At 51.8% G+C, this 16,688-nt stretch overlaps 2 protein-coding genes across 3 annotated transcripts in view; one reads left to right on the top strand and one right to left on the bottom strand.

Moving 5' to 3' along the window:
* Stx6 (syntaxin 6) overlaps nucleotides 1-8,379 on the top strand; it is a 41,848-nt gene extending 33,469 nt beyond the window's left edge. For both annotated transcript variants that reach the window (XM_076831641.2, XM_076831642.2), the window contains exon 8: nucleotides 2,683-8,379. In XM_076831641.2, the coding sequence (XP_076687756.1) occupies nucleotides 2,683-2,759 (77 nt within the window). In that variant the 3' untranslated portion in view covers nucleotides 2,760-8,379. The remainder of the gene's footprint in view (nucleotides 1-2,682) is intronic.
* Nucleotides 8,380-13,502: 5,123 nt separating this feature from the next.
* The window catches only part of Kiaa1614 (KIAA1614 ortholog), a 34,145-nt gene continuing 30,959 nt past the window's right edge, over nucleotides 13,503-16,688 (bottom strand). The window contains exon 10 of the mRNA XM_076873161.2: nucleotides 13,503-14,730. Coding sequence (XP_076729276.2) covers nucleotides 14,537-14,730 — 194 coding nt within the window. The 3' untranslated portion in view covers nucleotides 13,503-14,536. The remainder of the gene's footprint in view (nucleotides 14,731-16,688) is intronic.

Raw genomic sequence — 16,688 nt, forward strand, 5'->3', positions numbered from 1 at the left:
ATAATGGGGAGCATCACTGCTTCATGGTTATGGCAGGAGTATGTTTGGTTTTGTGGGAAGTCAGTGAACAGTCTTCCAGAGTGGCAGCCTGAGTTTGCGTTTCCACCAGGCACTCCTGTTGCTCTGCAGCCTCACCAGCATTTGGTATTCTCATGTTTTGGTTTTGGCCATTCTGACATGGGGTTGCGGTTTCTCATTGTTGTCTAGATTTGCCATGTTGCCTTATAACAGCTGATGTTGAATGAAAAGACATCCAGTTATCTTCTTTGGTGAAGTGCCTGTTGAGGTCTATTGCTTTTTTTTTTTAACCACACTGTTTCCTTATTGTTGACTTTTAGAAGTTCTTTGTGCATTTTTAAATTTTTTAGATGTAGTTGGACACAGCACCTTTATTTTATTTATTTATTTTTATGTGGTGCTAAGGATCGAACCCAGGGCCTCACATGTGCTAGCTGAGTGCTCTACTGCTGAGCCACAACCCCAGCCCTCTTTGTGCATTTTGGATAACAATCCTTTACCAGATGTGTCTTATGCAAACTTTTTATCCCAAGTCTGTGGCTTGTCTCATTCTCTTGACAGTGTCTTTCGCAGAGCAGAAGTTTTTAATTTTAGTGAAGTCCCGTATCAATTCTTTCTTTCTTGGATAGCATTCTTTGCTGTTGTATCTTAACTCATTTCCACACTTGGGGTTATCCAGGTGCCTCAGGAAAATTATAGTTAGGCTCTGAGAAAGCCTAGGTTAGAATTGGAGTTGGTCATTTCCCATCTCCCTGGTAATTAGATTCTGATAAACCCCAACAGGTTAGGCTCTGGTAAAACAGTTTATGCAGAAAAAAATGGAATGGTCCTGTGAAGCACAGAATTCTCTGGCTTATTGCAAAATGGTTTTTCACCCCTTCATCTTTCAGAAGCAACTCCACATTTTCTGTGAGAATCTGGTTGAGCTTCAGGAGGTAAAACTCAGAGGAGTGCGGGGGTCCTTTTCAGGAGACTCCCTGGGGCTCCTCCATCTGCGACTTAGCCACCCCGAGCTTCTAGTGATGACCATGCCCCAGCTTTCCCTCGGGGCACCGCTTCCAGTGGAGGCTGCTGCTGGTGGATTTCTGTTCTGTTGTGATTTTGTGTGTTTACCATAGATTTCTCAGTGTTGGAGGCAGCCTTCTACCCTGTGACCTTATTTGTCTGATGGATCTAAGAAGTTACTCAGTTTTCAGTTCAGCTTTTTACTTGATGGGACAAAAAGTGCTAACTTCTAAGCTCCCTCCATGCTGGACTGGAAACTGGAAGTTCAACTCTTTAGAGAGAAGAAAGTAAGTGAATACACAAGCCTTCCTGACCATGGATGTGTTAGTTGAGCACATTGACAGGCTGTGGGAGGCCGAACCTGCTCCCGCATCCTTTGGAGCAGCATGACTTCAGCACAGACGTGGGTGACCTGGGATCTTGGTCCTGATCCCAGGGTTACTTAGTGGGTCCTGGCGCGGCTGAGGTAGACAGGGTTTGCACACTAAGACAATACCAGTGTCTTTCTAGTGTTTACCTAGTGTCTTTGGCAGTTCTCTTGGCCAGTTCTAAGACTTTTATATCTATGACATTTAAAATGACTTTAAGTGCATGTTTTGCTTTGTGGCGATGTTTGCCATTTGCCCTCTGTTTTCCTAGATCCAGCCCTCATCACAGCCTAGGTCTCTGGTGTGCTAAGGCCTGTAGGCTTCCCAGTAAACTTACTGAATCCGTGTACCTTATCCTGCTGTTCAGCTGGAACTCTTATTCCTGTGGTTGAGCTGCCTCTTCATGGCCTAGTGAAATTCTTCTCCATCATTCAGACCCTTTGTAGAAGATAGCAGGGCTCACCTGGGAGGGCCAGCTGGTTCTCCCCTGGTAAGGAAGCCTCCTGATGATGATGGCATCTCCTGTGTTCCATGCTTGCGCACTGTGTGACTGTCCCCTTGTAGCTACAGCTGGTGGGGGTTATGGACCACAAGCGGCACTGCTGCCTCCCTAGACCTGCCCGGGTTCTTCTGACCTGCTGCCCTCCCTGCTCTCGGCCATTGAGAGGGACTCGGGTCCATGTTCTGTGCCTGCAGTTCTAACCTATTGGCAGTGTAGAAGGTTTCAGAAAAGGCATTCCACTTGCCCTTGCAGATGAGCCATATAAATTACTTTATCACAGTTACTGGCAAGTAATCTTACGTCTTCCTTGACTGGTATGGTGTGAAATCAATCCTACTCTCTCACTGGAGAGCAGCTTTTTCAGCTGTCCATTTCCTGAAGTGACCAGCAGTAGCTTTCATCTCCCTTCCACCCTCTCATTGAGAAAAGAGCATGATCATTGTTGAATTAAATGACTTGACTTTGGTGGGAGATTAAAGCAGACAGGCTTTGATCTGTAATGCCAATCCAGCACCTTTTCCAGGGACACACTAACCCCCAGAAAAAAGCTAAGAGCCACGGATTTTAATTGAAGACTTGGACTCAGAGCACGTACTTATTACCAGGCCCATGTTCAGGGGACTGGCAGAGCTGTGGACGAGCCTTAAGTGCAGCCCGAGGCCAGAGCACTGTTAGCATCCCAGGCACCCAGGCAGGGTCCAGGTCCTCTGCCCCGTTGCCTTAATCCCTGCACCCGTGTCTGGGGACACACAGCCCCAGGAGGGCTAATCTTCCTGCCCTGCCTTTCAGATCGGCGCCAGTGGTGTGCCATCGCTGTCCTCTTCGCCATCCTGCTGGTTGTGCTGGTCCTCTTCTTGGTGCTGTGACGGTGGCGCCCGTGGCCCGGGTTCCTCCTGCACGGGAGCCGGGGCAGGGGCAGTGCCCTGGGCACACACTCCTCCCGACTCCACCGCCAGACGCCCCTCCCTCCCGCGCTGGCAGGACTGGCGAGAAGAGGAAGAGGGACTGCACTCCTGTCGGACGACACCCCTGCTGCCCGTCCTGTTTGGGGGCCACTAGCCACTGCTTTGCCTTGCTGGACCCCACTCCCTGAGGAGGGACTGAGTCGCCCGGAAGGGTCGGCAGAGCCCGTTTCGCCCGTCTCTGGCAGCTCCTTTCTTCTGCTGTCCATCAAAAGATCCCTGTCGAGGAGGCGGCCTGGGCCAGGAGGCAGCCTGGGCGGGCCGTTTCCCATCGCTAGAGCATTTCTCACTCCCCGAGAGCTGGTTGTTGACTAGGACAGAAGGCTCAGAAGCAGTTTGTGACTGCAAATGCCGTATTTCATTTTTCAGGGATCAGAGCTGAGATAAAATTGCTTTTCCAGGTGCTTTTTTTGTGTGGTGGGAAAACTAATAGAAACAGTGAGACACCCTGGGGCTTGGGGTGGCTAACAGCCTTTGGCTTTAATGGACAAGAGCAATTAAAAGGCTCAGCAGGACCTGCTCTGGCGCCGCCCAGGGAAGGGGTGATGGTGTCTCCAGAGGGGGGGCCAGACCTGCTCTTCGCACGCTGCTGTCCCGGGGCTTCTTTCCCAGAGGTGCAACTTACATTTTTAGGGGAACCCTTGAATACATCATTGCTGAACAGTGCAGAAGCGCACTCAAATGGATTAGGATGCTGGCTTGTCCTCACTGACACTTATTTTATTCTGGTGGCACTCTCCATTGGGGGATGGGGTTGGAGTGGTTAGTACATTTATTACATTTACGCAGAAACCATCTTGACCCAAAAAGGCTACTTCTGGGCCCGATTTCCCTTACCCTGTGAGTAATGGCAAGACGGGTAAGTGAACCTGACTCTTTTCTTCCTGAAGATGTCAGCTTGACTGGATCATCCATTCTAATAACTGAGCCAATCCAGATGTAATGATAGATGCTTTAATTGAGCTTAAGTAGCTGAAGCTGCTGAGACACTACACTTCAAGCTTCTGATGGCTTTAAAGGCCTCAAATGCGCACATGTATATAGGATATTTTTTATAGCTTCCCCGATGCATAAGCTGATGTTAGAGTAGCAGCTGGACCCAGAGCCACAGCTGGGCCCTGGGGGCTGCTGGCCTCTGGGCGCCACTGCCTTTGCACTTGGAAAGAGCAGAGTCGAAGCCTGGCCTCCTCCTTTCCTTGTCTTTTCGTGCTTTCCTCGGCACCCTAACTTTTTTCTTACTTTTCTTGTTTTGTTTATATTTCTTGTGGATTGGTTTGGGTGGGGGGAGGTTCCCCTTTTTTGTGATTTTTTGCAACAAGTGCGCTTGCCCAGCTAACTTTTGAATTGCACTTTTTAATAAATATTTGTAACAATTTTTAAAGAAGGATATTCTATCTTGTTTAGCAGCATGGTAGGTAAGGAAATCTGCCTGTTAATGAAAGCTAAAAGCAAATTTATAAAACTGAAAGGGTGGTTGGCATCCATGTTTACACTCAACTCAAATTTTGATATATAAATAAGTTATTTCTTTTTAAATTAGGAAAAAAAGAGACTGTTACAAAGGGCTTCAAAGGTAGGATATCAGGTTATTTATGTTTTAAAAGTTTTAAGACTTATTCAGATAGTCTTCTATAAACTTAGACCAGGGATGGTCCTTAGGTTTGCATTAAGAAGTCTTTTGTTAAAAATAAGTGGGACCTTGTCTAAGCGCCGTTCTGCTCACTCCTCATTATGAGAAGTAGCACCTCAGAGAATGACAAGGTCCCCTGTTCAAAAGCCTTGCTATTCTCCTGCTGTCACCAGACCCTGGTCAGTACAGTAAGGCCTGTGTCGAACACGCCTGGTCATTTAATGAGTAAGACACTCCCGTTAGTTTAGGGCCAAGTGTGGTGGCCCCGGGCAGCATGTTCCGTTCTTTTGCATTGGCATTTTGACCTCACTGTTGGAAGGTGATTGCTGAACAGTGGCTGACATGTGATGGGGTGAATCTGAGTAGGGAACGTTGAGAGGGAGAATCAACTTAAATACAGGTTCCCCCTGCAAGGCACTCCCACTCCCACCTCAGACTGACCTAGAGCCAGCCTGACCCTGCTATGCCGGCTGAGAGTCACCGCAGAACAGCCTTCCTTGGAAGGGCCTCCACACAGACTCCTAAACTGGCAGTGAAGTGCAGAGGCCAGGGGCCTACATTTATTTTCAAGGACAAATATTTCTTCCCCAGAGATGGAGATAACCCAAGTGTTCCCTTCACCCAGAGTCAGGGGGAGGGGGAGGCGATAGGGACACCCTTGCTGCTTGTGAGTGCCGCCTGCTGGCAGCCCGGGCTCTTTCCCTTCAGCCTCCACACTGAGGCTCAGTCGTCATTTTTAAAGAACTGGCAGAATGCAGTGGATCAGAGAGAAGGAGCTCAAAGAGCTCATAAACATCTATGTTTGTGAGAAGAACATTTACATGACCGATCTGGAGGCCAGGTGCGAATGGACCACCGAGAGTTGGCCCGAGTGGGAGTCAGCTGGAATACCAAACACCTTCAGTTTCTAGTCCTCTAATTTGTGTTCCTGTCTTTGTGAGGACTGTGAAAATCACAATGCTACGTTTGCTTTGGACTGTGTGGCAAATGGAATTGCAGTGGGGTGTGTGTGTGTGTGTGTGTGTGTGTGTATGTGTGTGTTACATGAGGATCTTGCACAACTCAGAATTCACACCAGAGCTGAAGGGGGGAAACTTGGTAACTTGCCCATTATTCTCTGCTCTTAGCCAGAGTTAAACAGACTGATGGGTCTGGTAGCCAACAACTTGGCAACTTCCATGCCTTCTCACCTCGTGAGATTAAGGGCTGTGAAAAGAAATCGAGTCTAACTCCAACAGAAATCTGTCTCTGTTAAGTATTTTACCTTCTGTAAGTAAAAGTGGTGGAGCCAAGATTTTTCTTTTGGTAATTTCCCTGGCTATAAAGTGAGACCAGAGGGACATCTATTGCCTGTTACTTTTTTGAAGAATTTGGAGCATATGAAGATCAAGAAATCAAATGACGACTGTGAGTTGCATTTCAGCTGTGTGGATGGTGCACTGTTCAGCTCCACCTGGTACCACAAGGTGAATTTGTAAGCAAAACAAGTGGCTGTCTGGAAACCACGCGCTAAAACATGGAATGTGCAGCCTATAGTTCTCTTTTTCTCACCGGCATTTCTTTCCCTCCCAAGTTTTCAAGAATATTTTTTTCCCAAAGGAATGTTCTTTGCCTAGAGAGAAGGTGAACCAAAGGCTTCTCAGATGTATCTCCCCCTCCATTGCCGTGGAGAGAGCACTAAAGATGGGACCCGATGAGAGGCCTTGCTAGGCACCTTGCTCCTCCTGGGCCTTCCTTCCCAGTCGGGCAAGTTGAGTCCCCGGATAGCCTGGTAAGAGGAGGTGGTCTTCCTTTTAATGTCCAGTTGCCCTAACTCCTAGTCTTCAGAAAATATGCTTAAATGGTCTGATTCTGGTGTGGCCACATTGGTCAGCTGTTTGTAAACATGGGTGCCACTGTCGCCTGTTTTCTTGGTAATGCTCACTGGGAATTGCTTCTGGTGTTGGATCCAAAAAGCAAGAGTTTTATAGGGAGTAGAGCTGCCCCTCAGCCCCAGGCAGCCCTGAGTGAGCCTTGTGCCTGGTGCTTGGTGACTCAGGCAGAGAAATGCCAACAGAGCAGACCTGCCTTGTACCCTCTAGAGGGTCAACTCAGAGGGACCTGGGATCACTGAGTGTGATCTTGTTGCAGATGAACAATAACAGCTCACCCCAGTGTGCATGGGGGTGCACTGCATTCTGGACTTGGCCCCCAGGCGCCCGCACAGCTTGTGGAACAAGTTACGGCACTTGAGGCTGACTTCGGTGACAGAGGTCATTGGATACTGACTTGTGCACAACACTTCGCTGTAGACTATGTGATTTTTTTTTTTTTTCCTTTTGAATACAGAAGCTCTGAAAGTTCCAGTGCACCTAGGCCAGGTTGTAGTGACCTAGACATATTTGGGAGCTCTTTGTATACTGCAGTCTCTTCACTAATTCAGCTGTTGGGGAAGTGGTTGGAGAGGAAAAATCCTTGTTTCCCTCTGCCATAAACTAACATGTGGTGCTCTTTTCCTCTGGATGTGACCTTTGTCCAGAGATGCCCTCCCTGTGCTGTGTAGATGTTCACTGTGCTGAGACCGTGTTGTCCTGAACACCTGCCTGTTGCTTGGGCTTCACGTGAACGTCTCATGGCCCTGGTTTGCCAACTGTAGCCAGACCTTCCTGAGAACAGTGCATGGTATCAGGTTTTCTTTTAAGGACATGAGCTGTCAAACTCAGAGCCACTTGGTTATTCAGGGGATGTTAAAATAAGGCCAGTCAGCTTCCTCATTTGCTCTCAGGCCCTGCTCCTTTGCCTTGGTGGCAGCTGCAGCCCTGGGGTGGGATCAAGCTCAGGGCTGTTCGCCCAGCTCCACAGAACGTAGATCCCGCCGAGACGCCGTTTGTGAGTGGGAGGTGTGTCCCCGAGCTGAGGTCCAGCTTGGGAGAGGCCGATGTCTCTATCCCCAGCAAACAGTGCTTGTCCTGTCCTCTGGGATGAGGAGAGGACAACCAGGACCCCAGAGAAGCTTTTGGAACTGCTTTTAAGCTCCTGCGATGACTTCATAACTGGCCAAGAGTGGGCCCAGCTCTCCACGGACAGACTTGAGAGAGTACCCAGGGTGAGGGGGCCGAGAAGCCACTGAGGGGAGGACCAAGGGACCCCAGCCCTAAATGATGATGGGTTCCAAGTTTGTAAGTGGAAATGGGCTTTTCCTTGGCTTATTTGTTATTAGAAGTAAGTATGATTTAGAGCTAGGCAAAGCTCAGCAGAAATCAATCATTATATATTATCCACACATAAATAACCTTGCAGCATTTTAGTTTTAAGTAACTAGAAGGTGCACACTAAGGGAATGGGGGGTCAGGTTAGAACTACAGACACCTGAGCAGCTTCCCTTGAGATGGTGAGAAGGGGCCAGAGCCAGAGGCTGGAAGTTTACCCAGCCTCGACCACAGCTAGATTTGTTTCCTTTATATGTGGCCCTCCGAGGTGGTATGGGACCAGGGTGGCTACAGCATCACCCAGGAACTTGTTAGAAATGCACATTCCCAGACCCCTCTCTGACCTGCGCAGTCGGCAAGTCTGGAGGTCAGTACTGTCTTAACAAGCTGTCCAGAGGGTTCCAATGCATGCTTGAGTTTGAGAACCACTGCCACAGCATCTCGGACTTCGGGCTACAGGAAAGCATCCCTGCAAAATAAAACATCATCTACAGCTTTGATTGTAATCCTAAAATTTATGACACTGCAAACTTGGAAAACTTGAAAAAATATACTTGGGTAAAACAAAAACTCAGCTAGCCACCCTTAAGAGTGATATTTTTACATCCCGAAGTCTATCGGTAATATTTCTTACTTCTCTTGAGATCATGTTACAACTGTATGAAAAATACTGTTCAGTATTAAAGAGAAATGGAGAGACCTTAAACTTTGTCTCAGGTGTTCTGTCGTTATTTCTCATTTTTGTTCTTAGTTTTTTTTTTCATATCCAAGCACAGGCCTCTGTTCTCCAGCCCCCATTGATGAACACCCACTTGTGCTGCGGGGGCAGGCAGTGGATGGCTGCAGGAAGATGGGAAGTAGGAACTTCCTCTGGCCAAGCTTGGGACTCCAGCCACACCACACATTCAGGATGTGCCAGAATGGGGTTTCTGTAGGACAAAGTGTGGGGAGCACAGAGACTAGAACAAAAGAGACTCAGGTCCCCTTTCCCCCTTACTGGAGTGCTGGCCTCTGGGAAGAGCTCGTCAGTCTTTTTTAGGAGCTAGTTTCTCAGATTTTCTATCTAAAGAGCTAGTACTTCTGGGTGGCACTTGGTGACCTGGCAGGTCTTTTCAGCAAGGCTATAGTTTCCCCTTAATTCTCACAACCTATGAGGTACACACTGTTGAGACCTGTTTTACACCTGAAAAGTAAGGTGTGAAGTAACTACTAAGAAACAACAGAAAGCACAAGAGAGACTTGGAACCCAGGTCAGACCTTGAGACTGATTTCAGTGGTGGGGGGCGGTTCTCAGCCATCCTTCTAACTTGAGCAGTGGTTGCACAGAGCCGAGAGGGAGGAGGCATCAAAGACACTGTGCACATTAGTGGAGGATTAAGGTGTTGAACTCAGCAGTGCCGGGATATAGCATGGATACCGGTTGCCTTGGACTTGACCATGTCTCAATTTTTTTAAGTCCATTGTAGAGTCAAGAAATCTGCTGACCTGGTCCAGGATCTTGGGCAGGTCATCCTGATAACACATTTTGAAGCTTTTATTTATTTGGCTAGAATTAAGCAAAATAAGTGAGCCAAACTATTGTATAAACCCAGAAAAGCCTAGAGACGTCTTGGGTGCCCAGGATGAGAACCAAAACTGGCATCTGAAGGCTGCCAGAAGCTCGGCTCCTGCCAGCATTCCTTGTTCCTAGTTAACTCTGGAGCGGGTGGAGGCTGGTGAGCTTGGGGGCCACAGGGCGTAGAGCTGGCTCTTCAGGGAAGCCTTTCTGTCCCCAGTAGAGTGAGGCCTCCTCCATTGTGGCCCGGGGCATGCCGGCTTGCCTTTTTCTCACAGCTGTAGCTGTAGCTAGGGATGGGGGCACCCCAGAGCAAAGCAGTCCGCTCCCCAGGCCTGGCACCTGGCCAGAGCCCTCAGGGCAGTTCCACATTGTGAGTAGGGGCCTGAGCCCAGGTTGCAGAAGGCTGAGACAAAGGCAGGCTCAGCGGGTGGCCAGGCATCCACAGGACAGCCGGCAGTACCCTCCAGGACTGGCAGGCAGCTGTTAAGCCCTGGCTTTACAGGCTGAGTATCCGAGCCAGTTCCAGCAGCCCCTTCCTCAGGGGCCGCACTCCGACCTGGCCAAACCCACAGCCTGAGAGAGCTGAGCAGAGCTGCTTGCCAGGGAAGGCGGTGCCATTTCTAAGCAGGTGCTCTGGCTCTGTGGGAAAGAAGCTTCACGGAGGATGGAGGGGAAAGGGAGGGAAGGGGATTCAATGACAGCGGGGCCTTTTGAATAGCTCTAGAATTCTCCTGGGGATTGGGGGAGCGGTGAAAATGGGTTGGGCCGATGGACCAGGGAAGTCCAGGTGTTGGCAGGTAAGTTTGACCTAAAGAGAGTCACCATACAGAGCCCTGGGCAAGATTTTATGGAAATTAATGAGAGGGGTCCAGAGTCGGCATGCTTGGGTGCTCCCCGAGACAGGAAGCATAATCTCTTTGAAGGCTGCCAGGTTGTGGTGGGTAGACAAGGGGAAGGACACCCCAGCAAAGACCCCCCCCCCCCAATAAGCATTTAAGGGAACAGTAAGTGAATGAAGGTGCGGTGAGATGAAGCCCTGCCCCCAAATGCCCACTTGGTAATCCCCAACCTGGGCCCACTCAGAGGACTAGGAAGTCCACAGGCATGACATTGCACCACTCCTGAGTCCCTCACCTCTTCTTGGTGATGGGAATCAAGGCTGTCTTTCCCTAGGAACCAGGCCTGGGAGGTTTCCTCAGCTCCCCAGCAGCTCAACCAGAGTGGGTGGAACCTGCCCTTGCCTTAGGCCAGCTGCTCTGTTCTGCAGCCTGTGTCCACCCTTTTTTTTCTTTTGGTCAAATGCTAGTCTCCTCCAGCATTGCTCTTATGGCCCATCCACACGTGGGTTTGTCAGGCTAAGGAGGTGGAGGGAGGCAGTGTTCTGCGATCCTCCCGTTGAGGTGCAATCCACTGGGTTTGAATCTTGCCTCCGCAATTATTTGCTGTGGATCTTGGATCTTGCGTAGTGATTTAACCTTTGTGTCTCAGATTCCTTCTTCAGACTAACTCCAAGGTAAGTACTGTATTGCCCTCACCCCCAGAGTTGCCCTAGGGATTCAGGGCTGTGTCCCAGCAGCCTGAAGCAGGCTGGCAGGCAGTGGGTGGGGTGGGCGGCGACTGCACAATCCCTGGATTCCCAGGTTTAGTTTGGTTTCCAAAATTCAAGCCATGCCTGTGGCTCCCTCTCTTGCCTGAAATATGGGGACACTGCATGCACTAAAGCTCATTCTTGGGTCCCCGGGCTCCTGCCACACAAACATAGGGCCTGAGGTCGCCCCATTAACCTTCCCATCCCAGGCCAGCTGCGTCCTCCCAGCCTGGCTCTGCGCCTGGCTCCAGTGCTTTTCAGCAATACCCAGGCACCGTGCTGGGGTCGTCTGTCCCTTTCTTGCCCCCAGCTGTGCCTTCCTCCAGGACAAAGGGGGGTCCTCTTCATCCGGGCCTGGGCATCCGCAGTGCTGCTGGTGATCAAGGGCGTGCAAAACCCACGAGAGCCCGCCCTCTGCGACTTCAGCGGCTCAAGCTAGCCTGTGCCCAGATGCCGCCTCAAGGAAGTGGCCTTGTCACAAAGGCCACGGCATTCTCTGCCACCCGCTAGAGGCGAAGTTGCTGAGCGTGGTGTGGACAAAGGCTGGAGGCGGCGGTGCGTCCTGCGTCCTTCGTCCTGCCCAGGCTCATGGCAACACTGCTGTGCCAATGTGACTCACAGTTGCCTCGGGAGGGAGGATGGGATTGCTGCCGCCTGTACAGTCCCCTCCTGTACAGTCCCCTCCTGGTAGCAAGGCCTCAGCAGAACTCCCTCCTCCCTCCCGCTGTACCCGGTGCCAGGAGACACAGGCGGCTTCTCCTGGTGGCTTTTGAACTGCTTCCTTCCCATCGCTCACATCCGAAGACTGACAGGTCTGAGGCTAACGTTGGTGCCTCTCTGTTCTGTGTAGTCCCAATATCAGGTGCATCCTGTGAGCCTCTGGGGACATGGGTCTCCCTATGTGGGGAAACCACAATTTCACACAGGCTCTGGATTTTCTGTCCTGAGGCCTTGTCCTTGCAGGTAAGTTCCCACTCCCCTCACAAGACCCGCACCACCCCCCAAACCACCTGCCCTTTGCAGGCCCTCCCTCAGGGCCACAGGGCGCCAGGACCTCTGCTGCCAGCCCAGGCTGTGTGGCCATGTTGTGCTTGACTGGGTGTCTTTGGCAGGGCCCCATTCTCGCCTGGCACCAGGCCTGGCTCCTGGTGATAAACCAGGAAGGTTCTGATGGTCCTGTTTGTGAGGAGGCCTTGGGCCTCCGCCTCAGCAGCTCCCCAAGCAGAGCAAATGGCGGCGGCAGACGGGAGGTTGGAAGAACCCGAGTCCCTCCCGGCATACAATCAGGCCAGGCATTATTTCACCCTGAGGGGTCACTGAAGCAAAGTTGGTGCCTCCCACCCACTGTCCTGGGTGCCTTTCCCCTTCCTTCTAGGCTATTCTGGCAATGGGGAGGGGGCACAGCAGTGGGAAGAATAGGTCCCAAATTACAGGGGTAGGGGAGGAGAGCCTGGCCATTGCCCCTGAACTTGGTTCTCCATCCCTGTGAAATGAAGGCAGTAAGTAAGACCTACCTGGCAGAATTATCTTAGAGACTAAGCCAGGCATGGTGGCACACACTTGTAATCCCAGCCACCCCGGAGGCTGAGGCAGAAGGATTGCAGGTTCAAGGCCAGACTCAACAACGTAGGACCTCGTCTCAAAATAAAAAAAATAAAAAGGACTGGAGATTTAGCCCAGTAGTAAAGCACCGTGGATTCCATCTCCAATACTGTAAAAGTAATAATAGTAATAAAGACTGGGTAACATGGCAAGGCCTGGCCCGCCCCTGGTGGGTGGCCGCTGCAGGAGCTCCTCCCCAGAGACTTTCCCCGTCTCCTCCCAAAGCCACCGTAGCTCCTCGGGCAGGATGGCAGGTGGCCCTTCCCATCCAGAAGACCCAGGGTGCTTCTGGACCCTGAGACCCTCCCCTGCCCTTTGCCATGCTCGGATGGAACCCAGGGCCTTGCATATGCTAGGCAAGCACCCTACCACCAGCTCACCCCAGCCCTGAAGTCCTTTTCAAGGTGAAATTTCTCCTGCTTCATGACCCTGGGGGGTGCCAGAGCTGCCAGGGTTTCCTCGGCTGTAGTTTCCGACTGTGGGGCTGTTTTGGGTGGGGAGGGGGCCTAGTTTGTCTCGAGGTGCCCCAGCCCCTAAAGCTTGTTGCTCTTCCTCCCTCACCCCTTCCCTGAGCCTGTGTGCTCTGGTGGAATCTCAGCCCCAGCCTCCAGGCCACTGTGAGAGGGACTTTAACTGGCTCTGCTGCTGAGGCCCTGGGCCACCTGTCATCACCCCTCAGGCTTGCTTCCCCACACCAGGGCCCTTCCTCACTCACAGTCTTCTTTAGCCTCCCTGTGCCCCTGAAAGCTGCCTGGGACACTCACTTCAGCCTGCTGATGGTGTGTGGTTTTGTGTTATTATTATTATTATTATTATTTACCACAGTTAACACCAGGCAAGTTCCAAAATGGCTCTAGGCTGCCTAGCCCACTCCCCAGCGGCACCTAGCCACACCCCTGGGCTGTCTCTCCCCATCTTCAACCTTACCCAGGGCTCCTCTTCCAGCCCTAGGCCTCTCCCCGGAGGCTTCTGCATCTACATTGTCTGTGACTTTAACCCTGGGGGCCTACCCCGCCTTCGCCTCTGGCATGCTCACTGGCCACCCCTGTGCCCTCCTGCCTCTGCCCAGTCCCAGGCCTCCAAGGGCTAGTGAAAGCCGAGTGAGCCCAGAGAAGTTTCAGCTTGCATTTTAATAATTTAAGACTGACGCATGGCCACACACGGGCAGAACCCCAACCCTTCTGGCCGTATACAATCCCAGTGTAGGAAGCACCCAGGTGGAATGGCCACCCCTGTTCTCTGCAGCCTCCCTGCTGCCTGCCTGCCCACCCACGGCTGCCACCAGGGAGGTCTGGATAGGGAGCTTGCAGCTGGGGGCAGTGGGACACCAGCTGCAGCCCTGTCTGCACGCTGCACGCTGGACAGGAGAACAAAGCCGGCGGCCTTCCCGGCCTGGCTGCAGCAACTGAAGCAGAGGCGGGGGGCGGGGCGGACCCATGGGCCAGCTTCTGCCCACCTCAGCTGTACTTCCCTGAACTTGGCCTTGATTTCACTTTTCCCCCTACATATCCTCTTACATATCATTAAAAAAAAAATTCCTAGAAATTCTTAATGTTCTGGGTACCAGATAACGTCTTCCAAATACTCTCACACCCTGACGGGGGGTGGAGTACTTCATCAGGCCACAGGTTTGGGGGTTTGGCTTGGGGTATCTGCTGGCTGGCTGGCTATTACTCCAGGATGCTGTGTCCCTTTCTGGATGAGGAGCAAAGGTGGCGAGTGGGAGCCAGGAGAGACACGGCTGATATGGCCTCCATCTTTGGTTCTGCAGTGTTGGGGACTAGGGGCACCTTTGAAGGGGAATGGGACCAATTCTCAAGGGCCAATAAAGGACCCATGGAATCTCTCCAATATGCCCCAACATGGGGCAAGTCAATGTTGCCATCACCTCAAGCATAAAAGGACATCAGGATTTTCTTTCCCCAGTTCTGCATAAATTAATGATTTTGAACAGATTTCTGGCCCTAGGGGAGTCAATCACAGAAGCCCTGCCATGGCCCGAGGGGCTACATGTCACCATCATCTGTGGTTTAAAACGGTCCACAGAGTATCTCTGCAGTGCATTCCAGCCATTCAATCTCCGGGCAGTTCAGAGCTTCCAGCTGCACTTCTGGGTCACCGTGGGACAGGCCTCTGCCGCAGGACACGTAGTGACAAACTCTCTGAGTGGGCCAGAAGCTCCTGGACGTGAGCCAGGCCCAGCCCAGCAACCTTGGCCCCATTCACCTCAAGGATCTCGTCCCCGACCCCGAGCAGCCCTGAGTACAGCTTGGCAGTGTCCAGGTCAGCCATCTCCTGCACGTAGAGCCCTGCAAAACAAGGCAGAATGCAGCAAGTGAGACCTGCATCAGAGCTGGCAGCGCTGCAGGTACTGTCCAAGTGCAGGGGGGAGAGGGCTGGTGTGGGGCACGGCCACGTGCACGCACGCGCACGCACAAGCGCGTGCACACACACGCATGCACACACATGCACACACACCTGCTTCTATCTTGCAACAACTGGCTTTATACTGAAATATAAGCCCACGGCATAAGCCCATTTCTACGTCTCTTTCAAAGTGAAAACACTTGAGGATTGCTGGGAGCCATCAGCCAAGTAGGTATGACAATCTCCTTGCCAGCTTACTCCCATGCTGTCTAGTGGAAGGACTTCTGAAAGGTGACCTTGCTCAAGGACCAGGGCAGGATCCGTGTTTAGGGTGTTCCCCCTTTAGAATAGGGCAGTTTAGCATAATAGGAGATTAGGGTGTTCCCCCTTTAGAATAGGGCGTATCCTGCTGCTGAGTTCCTCTTGAGTTCTTAGGGTCAGACAGTATATTTTGGGAGACAGAAGCCCAGGAGTAGGGATTTGGGCAGAGTGTGGATTTGGGCAGAGAACATGGATTCCCCCAGAACGTGTTTGTAGACGGCCGGTGTGAGTTCGGGAATAAAGAATTGCTGTTTGAATCTACAAGCTGTGTGGAGACTCGTGATTTGTGCCCAGCCAGAGACTGCGGCAAGGATGGTGTTGTTCATCCACATCCCAGTGTGACTGAATTAATCTTATCTTTTTCCAAGATGTAAAATAAAGAAGAAAATAATTTTTTTAAAATGCCTACTGGGTTCTTGGAACTCAGTGGGACTCATAAATAGATCCAGTTGCTACCCTGAGTGGCACAGGACCAGCACAATGGCCAGGGTGTTAGTGGAAATAGCTGAGGCCCAGTTGTTTGCCACATGGTACCTCCGGGACTGACCCAGCCTCTGTCCTACTCACATACAGTTCCTCACTTGGGATTTGGAGGCATCTGGGCAAAAGCCCAGGAAAAATACTTCAGAAGCCTTGATGGCTTACTCTTCTGTTTCACACACCCCCTCCCTTCCCCTCCATGTGAAGAGGCCCCGCCTGGCCAGCATGATTATTGCCTGTGTCTAGAAGGTGCCCAGCAAGCACAGGGGACCGTGCTTCTCTGCCTATTCTCTGCCGCGGATTCTCAGGGAGCCCATGTTGCTGAGGCAGGCCTGCAAGACTTGGGCTGGCTTCCCCTGTCCTCTGCTGGCCAAGTGGCACAAAAGCATCCAGCTGAGGGCTGGACACCCTCTCAAATTTACCATCAGCTGCTCCATCTGAGATTAAATGAGGCACAGCTTTTTCAGGGAAAGCTGGATCCCACTACCCATTTTCTGTACTGAGTGACCACAGGGGTCTAAGGGCCTAGCCCAACCTGCTGGAGGACTACAGGAGATGACCTTAGGGGACAACATTTGTGGAGCTGACCACACTGGAATTCCCTGGGCAGCCTAGTGCAGCCTCCACCCCTCCCACTGCCAGCCCTGCCCAGCTGGCTGCACATGGGAGACGTGAACAGCTGCCCACACACGGCCGTCTCCATTTCCTCTTCTAGAACCAGGTGCACAGCAAGAACCCGAAGGGGCATCTGGCTCGTTCTTCAGGGTCTGGTTTGAAACCATCTATGGCCCCTTGGATTAGTGGCCTGGAGGAGCCGGGTCCAGCTCGGCCTCAGTCTGGCTTTTCAGAGCCGGCCTCTGAGCCTGGGGTCTGCAGGAGCCCCTGCCCCTGCTCCTGCTCGCAGCACGGGGGGTCTGGGCTCTGCTCCGCACACAGGGCTCTGCACACGTTCCCCGGCCTGGGGTCTGGCGCTCCCTTTGGTTGCTTCTTGGACAGGCTGAACCTTCCCAGCAAGGCTCCGTCACCCCTCCTCAAAGCACGTCTGCCCTCCTGGCTGCAGCCTTGCCCTCTCTTTGCTTCCTCTCTATGGCATCTGAGC

The sequence above is a fragment of the Callospermophilus lateralis genome, chromosome 13 (assembly GCF_048772815.1).
Source record: "Callospermophilus lateralis isolate mCalLat2 chromosome 13, mCalLat2.hap1, whole genome shotgun sequence".
In the NCBI taxonomy this organism is placed as follows: Eukaryota; Metazoa; Chordata; class Mammalia; order Rodentia; family Sciuridae; genus Callospermophilus; species Callospermophilus lateralis.